At 36.3% G+C, this 10,810-nt stretch overlaps 1 protein-coding gene across 4 annotated transcripts; it reads left to right on the top strand.

Annotated features, from left to right (window-relative positions):
* Positions 1-1,783: 1,783 nt before the first annotated feature.
* On the top strand, positions 1,784-8,761 carry LOC111434005 (protein SCAR1-like). Of its 4 annotated transcripts, none has more exons than XM_023071299.1 (9): positions 1,784-2,170; positions 2,393-2,556; positions 3,936-4,059; positions 4,150-4,279; positions 4,719-4,786; positions 4,860-7,626; positions 7,734-7,838; positions 8,046-8,153; positions 8,240-8,761. In XM_023071299.1, the coding sequence occupies exons 1-9, from the start codon at positions 2,016-2,018 to the stop codon at positions 8,279-8,281; spliced, it is 3,663 nt and encodes a 1,220-aa protein (XP_022927067.1). In that variant the 5' UTR covers positions 1,784-2,015; the 3' UTR covers positions 8,282-8,761. The 4 variants fall into 4 exon arrangements, with proteins under 4 accessions (XP_022927067.1, XP_022927068.1, XP_022927069.1 ...); XM_023071300.1 differs by having other exon boundaries at positions 7,737-7,838; XM_023071301.1 differs by lacking the exon at positions 1,784-2,170 and having other exon boundaries at positions 2,424-2,556; positions 3,925-4,059.
* Positions 8,762-10,810: the final 2,049 nt, after the last annotated feature.

The following is a 10,810-nucleotide window of genomic DNA, read 5'->3' on the forward strand; positions in this document are numbered from 1 at the left end:
TTTTTTTTTTTTTTTTTTTTTTTTTTTTTTTTTTTTTTTTTTTTTTTTTTAATGTGTTCATGAGGAATCAAGAGGTAGCTTGTTCGTGATTTGGGATATGGGTATCTACACATGAACATAACTCCACTGATCATAAGACACCAGTTCCTTCGTTCAAGTTGAACAGAAAACGAATTTTTTGCAAAGAACGAGAATAGATGGATCGAACCCACAAAAGGAATATGTGCAATAATAATTTGGAGAGTTTTTGGTGCAGCTTTATATTTTTATTTTCTTGCATCTTTTGAATGAAATGCAATGCAAAGGAGAAGACAAGCTCAGGTTGTCTGTGGGAGACACTGAATTGGGTTGGTTTGGTACTAAAGCTGATGAATGAATGGGTATGAGGATGATGCCCATTAGATATGAATGTATATGAGTAGAAAGGCGAAGGGCAACCCCACATTATTTGGTGCTTTCCAAGCTTTTTGTACTGTTAGTATTCAACGCCTGATTCTGAATAGGATGAGTTTTTTTTAAAAAGGGGAGATGGGAAAATTGACCTTTCATTGAGAATGACATGTAGTAATTGTAAGAAACAGGACAGTATGTGTCCTAAAACCGAATGCCAAATCCCTTCTCATTAAATCTCCTTGTCGGATGCAACACTTTTACACAGCCAACAGAATCAAATTGCAGACACTCTCACTTCCCCATCTCCCTATGCTCCTCTCTTTCCATCCCTCTAATACTCTTGAACACACTTTTTTACGGTACGACTATGTGTTGTTAACATTTTGATGGTCATATTCATCGTCGTTTCGTTGTTTCAGTGCCATTCATAAACTTAAATTTAGTTCAATTCTCGTAAATTTAAAATTTTGACAATTTGGGTATGATAGAATCGATCCGGTTATCGGGAAAAATGGAAATTTGAGCCAAGAGATCATGAATCAAAATTGTTGCAACAATGGCCTCACTTTTTTGATGCAATATTATTGTTTGAAGTACTCTGTTAAATATGGGTAGTAAGGCAGGTGATTGGGCCCCTCGCACCCCATAGTTTTGTACAAGAGAGCATCTTCCTCGGTAGGCCCCACTTCTAAAATTCTTATTTGTGGATTATTTTTTTGTTATTTTGCACTCGTAAAGTCGGTGTGTCAATTGGAGTTGTTCCCTTGTACATTTGGGCCCAATTTCAGAAATTATTGGGCCGGTAGGACTATGGTTGGGCTTTTAGCTTCTGCAAAAGAGAGGCCCTTTCTTTTCGTCACTATTTGCATAATTGTCTTGGTCACATAATTGATATATACATATCAGTTGGAAACCTAATTGGACAGTAACACAACCGAGTTACGGTCAATATCTTTCGACATGTTTTTTTTGTTGTTTTTCTGTAGGGTACCGTTGAGGGCTGGCAGTTCTCAAAAACTATTTTCTCTCCCTAATGACGAGAGGTGTTGAGTACGATAAGAAGTATAAATATAAAAATATAGTCCAATGTTTTTTTTTATTTTTTATTTTTTTTTTTATACTTCTATTTAATTTATTTGGACTATTAAATATGATATAAATCAACAAAAACAGTAAATGTCAGTATTTAGAATATGAAAAACAAAATTAGAAAGGAAATTTCCTTATTTATCCCTAAGTGGGGTCCACACCGTAAGGTGGAAAACAGTTGTGGGAGCCACGTTTTTACGGTCTCCGGTGGGTTTCAACGGCTCTTAAAAATTAAAGTTTTATAAACTGAATAGATTTTTTGTGGGTTTTATTATGAAATAATAAACAATTTGTATTTTATTATATGGAAAAGAATGAAATGTCCTACAAAACTCAGAAAAGCTCCCTCGTTGCAGCAGTTGAGCTGCTCCCATCCCCACCACCAACTCTCTCTCTAACATCTCCGACGAACCTTCTCTCCTCTCTCTCTTTCTTTTCTCTCCATTTTCTTTCAGCTCCCTTCACTTCATTCAGCTACAATTTCGCCTTGCTTTCCTCAAATGCGCACAGGAACCAAGTGAAATTAGAGCAAGATGCCACTGGTCAGGGTGCAGGTCAAGAGCGAGTTCGGGCTCGGAAAGCCCCATCTCTACATGGAGGCCAACAATGAAGATCCGAAAGCCGTCCTCGACGGTGTAGCCGTTGCTGGTCTCGTCGGGATCTTGAAGCAGTTGGGTGACCTTGTCGAGTACGGTTTTTTTTCTTTGCTTTGCTAACTTGTTTATCTACTATATTTGCTGCCTCGGTGGTTGCGAATTAGGTATTTCCCTTCAGATGTTCTTGTTTTTAGGTAGCTCTTACGTCTCGTACTGTATAATGGGTTAGTTATGCGGTCTTATATTAATCGGATTATAGAGGGTACTTTATACAACATTTAAGCTGACTGGGATGGTATCATCGTATATTGTAGATTTGCGGGGGAGGTTTTTCATGGGTTGCAAGAACAGGTTATGACAACAGCTTCCAGAAGTCACAAAGTCATGGTTCGCCTCAAACAGATTGAAGCTGCTCTTCCTTCATTTGAAAAGGCAATACTAACTCAAACAAGTCACATTCATTTTGCTTACACAGCTGGTATGACTCAATTGCCACCTAAATTATATATAACTTGACTTAAACTTAATTTGTTTCAGTTTATAAGGAGCTATCAACTTGTTATTTGTGATTACTCTGGTCTTGATTAGAGATAACCTTGTCTGTTTATGTAGACAATTGTTTGTTCTTTTCCTTTGTAATTGTGTCCGAACAGTACAGTGTGCAACTTTTGTTATTTTCTTGTTCGTAAAAGTGAAAAGAGGAAGCGTTCTAGATTCCCCCCACAACACAGATACCGACTACCTTTTATAGGCAGCGTCCAGCCATACAGCCATTTATCTTACCTAATTTCTAACTTTTCTTCTATGTTCTTGTGAGATCCCACATCGGTTGGAAATGAGAACGAAACATTTTTTATAAAGGTGTGTAAACCTCTCCTAGTAGACGCGTTTTGAAAGCCTTGAGGGGAAGCCCGAAAGAAAAGCTCAAAGAGGATAATATTTGCTAGCGGTGGGCTTGGGCTGTTACAAATGGTATCAGAGCTAGACACTGAGCGATGTGCCAGTGAGGAGGCTAAGTCTCGAAGGAGGTGGACATGAGGCGGTGTGCCAGCAAGGACGTTGGACTCCGAAGGGGGTGGATTGGGGGTCCCACATTGATTGGAGAAGAGAACGAGTGCCAGCGAGGACACTGGGCCCCGAAGGGGGGTGGATTGTGAGATCCCACATCGGTTGGAGAGGGAAACGAAGCATTCTTTGTAAGGGTGTGGAAACCTCTCCTAGCATACGCGTTTTAAAAACCTTGAGGGAAAGTCCAAAGAGGACAATATCTAAAGAGGACAATATCTACTGGCGGTGGGCACCACTTGGACTGTTACAGTTTTATTTATATTATTATATGGTCTAAACACGCATATACATGAGTGTCTATATCTGAAGATTTGTTGTCCATATTACTGGAAAGAGAATACCTGAAGGAGGCAATTTTTTGATACACTAACAGGGCGGGAGGTCCTATTAATAACTCAGTACTGATCAAATTTAACTTCAGAACAATAGTGAGCTTAGCTTTAGTTAATCGTCAGTTTTGTTTTGCTATAGCACCTATATTCAAGCATGCCGCTTTAGCCAAAACTTAGGTTCTATCAGGATCATGTTATCACATTTGTTTAAAATGATAAACAAGAAGTTTGCTTTATCTTGTTAAGCTTAAATCCATCAAAATTGGTGCCTTGTCCAAATCATGACATCATGTAGTTACTGATTAACAACCTAAATTTTATCCAAAGTTAAACGTCCAACATCCTGATTGTAAACTGGGTTTGAGTAGATGTGCTTTAGAGTGACATAATTATAGTTTTCTATAACATTTTTTGCAACATTTGCATATTTGTATAATGTTATGCAGTTACTTTGCAGGTTCTGAGTGGCATCCTCGTATTCGAACTGAACAAAATCACTTCATCTATCATGATTTGCCACGATTTATGATGGATGCCTATGAAGAATGTCGTGATCCTCCACAACTTCATTTGCTTGATAAGTATGATCAGTGTTTTAACTTTGTTTAAGGTGCATCTCCTTGCTGAAAATGAAAGGCAAGCCTTACAGTTCTGTTCTTCTCTCCATCCAGATTTGATACGAGGGGTCCTGGATCTTGTTTAAAGCGTTATTCAGATCCAACGTTCTTCAAGAAAACATCAACCTCAGGAAAAATAAGCTTGGAGAAGGTTCGGAGTGAAAAAAAGGCTCACAAGATCAAGGTTTGCAGTGAATGTCTAGGAGTTATATGTGTTACGTGCACCTTTGAAATAAATGATTAGTTTTTAAGGTTCAACTGCCTAGATTCATGATTGAATTTAACACCCTAGAGTAAGCTGTAACAGCCCAAGCCAACTGCTAGCAGATATTGGTCGCTTTGGTTCTACGTATCGTCATCAGCCTAACGGTTTTAAAACGTGTGTGGCTGACGATGATACGTAACGGGTCAAAGCGGAGAATATCTACTAGTGGTGGGCTTGGGTTGTTACACTTACCGTAAGCACCAGGAACAACAAGAATATGGAGTCATTGTGTTAATTAATATTCTTGAAATCAAAGCTTGGCCCATTCTTTTCTTGGTTTTTTTTTTTCGTTTGTTAGTGGAATACATCAGTTTTGTTATTTAAAGTAGTCATTATGACCAATAAATTAACAATGCAGAGAAAAAGATCATTGGTACACAGTGGAGAAATGATACATGGTGCATCAATTTCCAATCCTAATAGCAGGTATTACTAACTAACGATTAGCTTTGAACGTTTCTTCTTTAGTTGAATGGATCACTGACAACTTTTTATGCAGCTTGCAGTTGACCTCCTTTTCAAATGAAGGGGCGTCTCTTTCTCAAACCGCTACAGCTGATCGGATGATGAAATCAGATGCTGGGGACTCTTTGAATTCTTTTGATTCTGGAACGGGGTCAGGATATGCTGGAAATGTTTTGAAATTAGGTTCTTCCTTGCAAACTAAAGAACAGGAGTTTAGGGAATTTTCAAGTCCAAGTTTGATGCAGTATAGTGATGCTGCTGATTCAGTTCTCCCTGATGAACAAAGTAGGATTATGGACGATAAATTTCAATATGCACCAGAGGATCAAATCGATTCGAGTTTCTCTTCTCATGTCACATGGGACGAAAAGGCAGAAATATTGAAGCCCAAGAATCAGCAGGATGTTAGAGAAATGACAGAAATAGTGCAGTCAAGAGGTCTAGAGGATGTTAGAGAAATGGTAGAAACAGTGCAGCTAAGGACTCAACTGGATGTTAGAGACATGACAGAATTTGTGCACCCAAGGTCCCAACAGGATGTTAGAGAAATGGAAGAAATAGTGCAGCCAAGGACAAAGCAGGATGTTAGAGAAATGGCTGAAATAGTGCAGCCAAGTACTCAAAAGGATGTCAGAGATATGGAAGAAATAGTGCAGCCAAGGACTCAACAGGATGTTAGAGAAATGGCAAAAATAGAGCAACCAAGGACTCAGCAGGATGTTAGTGAAACATCGGAAATTGTGCAGCCAGAGACTCAAAAGGACGTTAGAGAAATTGAAGAAATTGCGCAGCCAAGATCCCAACAGGATATTAGAGAGATGGCAGAAACTGTGCAGCCAAGGACTCAACAGGGTGGCACAGAAAAGGCAGAAATGGTGGAGCCGGGCAGTCAACAGGGTGGTAGAGAAAAAGTGGAGATGGTGGAGTCGACGAATCAACAGCATGATAAAGTTAAAAATCAAGAATATAAAGTTCCTGTACCTCAATCTTCCCTGGATCCATGTGAAACGGAAGGCCTTTACCTTATAAATGATGAACAAACGAGCACGCTAGCTAATATTGGTCACCCTTTAGAATCAATTTACGACAGGAGTGTGTTTGATGAAATTGGAAGTGAAACGGACAATTATATGGATGCACTCAACACAATTGAGTCAGAATCTGAAACTGACATTGATTGCCAGACTAAACGAGAAGTAGAGCCATGCTCATCCAATATAAAGTGTGAAGTAGTAGATCCAATGTATGACCTCCTTGAATCTAGTGAGCCTCAAAAGTCCTTTGACAAAGGTATTATTTCTAGCCTACCAAATTTTGTTTCTTCAGATGGTTTTTACCATGATCAAAGGCTTGAAAACACAATGAAGGTTTCTAGTCCTGACCGTCCCCTAGTAACCGACCTACATGGCAAAGAAAGTTCCACATTGGAATCTGATATCACTGATTCCTTCCCTCCAGACTCCAATTCTAGTTTAGAGGATCATTCTGGAATTAAATTATTGAACAGAATACATGAAACCGAAAAGGTTTCTTTCTCCAGCCATCTTTCAGATAAGTTCTGGACTAATGGTGGCTTACTAGGACTTCAGCCATCAAAGCCTCCTTCTTGGGCCGTACCAAATGCTGCTTGTGAGAACTCAAGTAAAGGTGAAAAACGTGGCCCTTCTGATCATGCACAGGAAATAAAAATGGATAATTTTCCAGAGGTTGCTATTAATATTGAAAAGGATTCAACTTCTAATAAGTCCTCATTGCACGGTGATGATCGTTCAAGTGATGGACCTAGTTATGCTCATATGAATAATGTGGTAAAAAGAAATGTGATAGCAGCAGCTGGAATTGCGCTTCCAGCTGTACCTAATGTCAATGGCATGCCTACTCAAACCATTATGGAGAAAGATGAAAACTCCAATCAAAATTCTGGACTTAGCCATCAATTGCTTGTAAATGGCTTTCATAGAAAACTGACGCTACTACATGATGAAAGATTTGAGGCTACATCTATGAATACAGATGGTGCAGGGAAGAGAAATGGCTACCAAGATACTGTTTTTGAAACAATGTATGAAAGGACTTCCACAGAGCAATTAGCCAGTGATTCTTCGTCGGATTCATGTCCTTCGCCCCCACTTGATCACATGAAGATCTCTTTCCATCCTGTCTGTGGTTTTGAAACTTCAAAATTGAAACTGAGATTTCCTGATGGCAGTGATGGTCGCGGAAGCAATAAGGACATATTTCCATCCTTTCAGTTGGCCCCAGAGGAGTCTATTTCTGTGCATGAGATTGGCTCTGAGTCTGATGATGACACATTCTGCAGATCATCTCCATGTATGTCTGATGATTGTCTTAGTAATCACTCTAAGTCAAATTCTGAGCTGTGGGAGTCTGATGACACTCCAGAAACCACAGGCAAGAACTTGTATGATTTGCACCACATGTCACAGACGGAGTCTTTGTCTACATCATTTGAGCTTCAGGGAATCACAAAAAGCGGCATCACTATGGCTGATGAAAGTGGAAATTTGAACGTTAAGAAGGGCATGGATGAATCTCTTTCTGGTCCATCTCTTGATCTTCCATGTTTTGTCACTGTGAACCCTGTACCAAGTGGAAGAATTAAGTCGCAATGTTCAGATAGCCCTACTCCAGCTCCGCCACCTCTTCCTCCTGCACAATGGTGCGTTTCAAAAACATCCTTAGATGTGTCCGATGGCCAGAAGGATCTATCTGCTCATTCAAAACAAGTGGAACCAGTCTGCTCGCAGCAAGCGCCCAATGCAAACAAGTCAAATGGCAAGGTAAATAGTACTTTACATTGGTTGTTTTTTACAACAAACAAAAAGCCAGCCAGAATGATTAAGATGTGGGAAACCATAATTGCTTATGCATTGATTATTGAATGTAGAAGCCAAAACAAGTGATAGTGGATGGTCAGAAAGAACTAAACCACATTGGAAATGACAAAGTGATGGATTCTAGGGAAGATTTCCTGCAACAAATTAGAGCAAAAGTAAGCACCTTCCTTGCGTTTTTGTTGAAAATTAGTTTCCCCTTGTTGATTTGGTTTGGCTGGATATTGAATTACACTGATGCAATGTAGGCTATCATGTTCATGTTTAAACACCATAAATTTTTAAAGTACATATCATGGTTTCCTTTGATGAAATGAGTTAGAACTAACATAGTTCTTGTTATTAACCAACCATGTTATCCCCAGTCATTCAACCTACGGCGCACAGTGACTGAGAAGCCCAGTACTCAAACTGGACCTGCTACCCACATCAAAGTCACAGCAATTTTGGAGAAAGCCAACTCAATCCGCCAGGTTCTTCATTGTCTTTGTTTTCCTACTCTGCACTATAATATCATTATACATAAAGGACTCGTGGTAACCATTGAGAAATTTCTCAGGCTGTTGGAAGCGACAATGGTGACTCATGGAGCGATGCCTAATTGTAGATATGAAACCAAATTTTAGGCGTTGGAAAAGCTATGTTTTAACATACTCGCAACAAGCAATACAGCCAGCGCACACAAAAAGCCTGAAAATGCTTGTAAATTGGATTGCCTGCCCCTTCATCTTCCCAGTCAAGATTTCATCTGTTCATGATCCTGAAACAAAAACGTTTCTATCAATCTACACGAAAATAAACAAATAAACAAAGAGTTGCCTTCCATGTAGGTTGCTAATTTCCCCAGTGATCTATTCAAGAATATAAAGTTCCTTCAAAGTCTTCAAAGAATCATTCAAACAAATATTTGGGTCAATTCTGCAGAAAAGGAACAAAAAATATACAGAATTTGATTGCGTGGATTGGCCAATTGATTGACCAAGAAAGAGCAACATATGTGTAAGCGAAGCCAGTCTGGATTATACTCTGTATCCCATTCATAGATATGATCTATTACTTATATCTCTGCCATTCTAATCCATGTGATAACACACAATCTTCAATTTTGTAGATCCTTAAATTTACTTTACAAAAATTCTTTTTCAATAATTTCTTGAAGAAAATAAAATAAAATAAAAGGGTATTGTTTTTTTTAGTAATGAAAGGCCAGCTATTATCCACATGGAACTTAAACCAACAGCTAACTCTATCAAAATATAGGTTTTATTATAAACTTTCGTTGCACAATTAAAAGGTAATTACTTAATTAATTCATTACTTATTTAATTATTATGGAGTTTTATATTTAGAGTGAGAGCCAAACCTCCCAACTTGCAGCACTGATTGGAATAAGCTATGAATTAAAGAATATTTAATCAAATAAATAAATAAATAAAGGGAAAGAAAGACTTAGTTTTGTTGCTTAAAATAAGCAAAGTTGGGGTCAATGAAAAACCTAAGCATCACCCAACATGGGATCATTTTATTATTCAAGTTTCCTATTCCATTTCATTTTTTCTCGTTCAAATAATTGAAAAAGACGATCATATACCAAAATAAAATTGACACCCACAAACGATATCGTATCATACAATATGATTAAATCTCTAATTTTAAAATTTTAAAACGAAAAAAAAAGGGTTTTGTCCATACATTATATTAGTGGGAAAAAGGTGTTTGAGAAAAGAGGGTTACTTTCATATTAAGTATATATATTATATATAAAAGATTACTTTATTAAAGAAAATCCCCAATTTTCAATTTTCGTTTTATCCTTTTCTAATCCATTTATCAAAAGCTGTTTTGAACACTTTTTTAAATAAATAATAATAATTATAATAAACTTCAAAGTTTAGCCACCAAATGCATGCATTAAAAAGTAAGGCAAAAGATATGACTTTTAATGCAAAAAAGGAAACCCAATATCCAATTTAAGTTTATTCAATAAACTCTTTAAGATCCAATATAATTTTGGAATCTATAATATATATTGAAAATTTGGATACAGACCCACCATTAAAGTATTTCCCTTTATTAAAAAGTAATGAACTTTATAACTAAATCATACGTAATTTCTGATTCTACAATGCTTATACATATATATATATATATATATATATATATATATATATATATATATATATATATAAAAGAATATATTAAATTTATAATAAGGTTTTGGGTTAATTAAGCTTTATGTTTTGAAAAAATAAAAGTATGGAATAATGGAAAATATAAGTACCCTATCTATAAGGCTACCAACAGTGATGTATAAACTTTTGAAGGCATCTGTCCCTCGTTTTATAATTATTTATTCTTTCATATTGTCTTTTCAAACAAGTTGATTTTATTAATAAAATAAAATGTTATTAATTATTATAAGAAAGATAAATAATTAATAATCTCTGGAAATCTTAATCCCAATTTCCACGAGATCCAGTTCACATATTACACGACAAAATCATTTTATTTCAACTTTCTTCATTCATTCATTAATTAATTTCTTTTTCTTTTTTTTTTTATTTAAAATTTTTCTTTTGTGTTGGAGAGTTGAGGGAGAGAGGTGGAATTTTATATTCACTTCAATCCGCTCTCTCTCTCTCTCTCATTTGACTACCATCAAATAATCCCTTAATTTTCTTTTTTAATTTTTATTTGGGTATTTGTAAAATATTATTACATGTAACCCATTTGTAAATATAACTTTCAACCGGGTTACGGAACAAATTTGATAATCATCTAAAAATATTAGAAGATAAAAGATTGAAAAGAAAAAAAAAAATCAATTTTTGATCTCGAGATAATAAATATAAGTAAATTATTATTAGGATATTACTCGTGATGGTTTATTTAACTCGATGAAACTATAAAATTAAAAAAATAAAAGAAATCAATAAAAGCATACTACTTTTTTTTATATAATTATTATATAAAAAAATGAAATAGATGATAATAATGATGAAGTGAAGTAATGATGTGTACAAAAAGCTCATCTTCAGCTTTTCTTTTCCATCCCACCAACCTCTCTTATTGGCGGCTTTTGTTCTTTCAATTTCCAGTTTCCATTTTTTTTTTTTTTTTTTTTTTTTTC

Source organism: Cucurbita moschata, unplaced genomic scaffold (assembly GCF_002738365.1).
Source record: "Cucurbita moschata cultivar Rifu unplaced genomic scaffold, Cmos_1.0 Cmo_Scf00044, whole genome shotgun sequence".
NCBI lineage: Eukaryota > Viridiplantae > Streptophyta > Magnoliopsida > Cucurbitales > Cucurbitaceae > Cucurbita > Cucurbita moschata.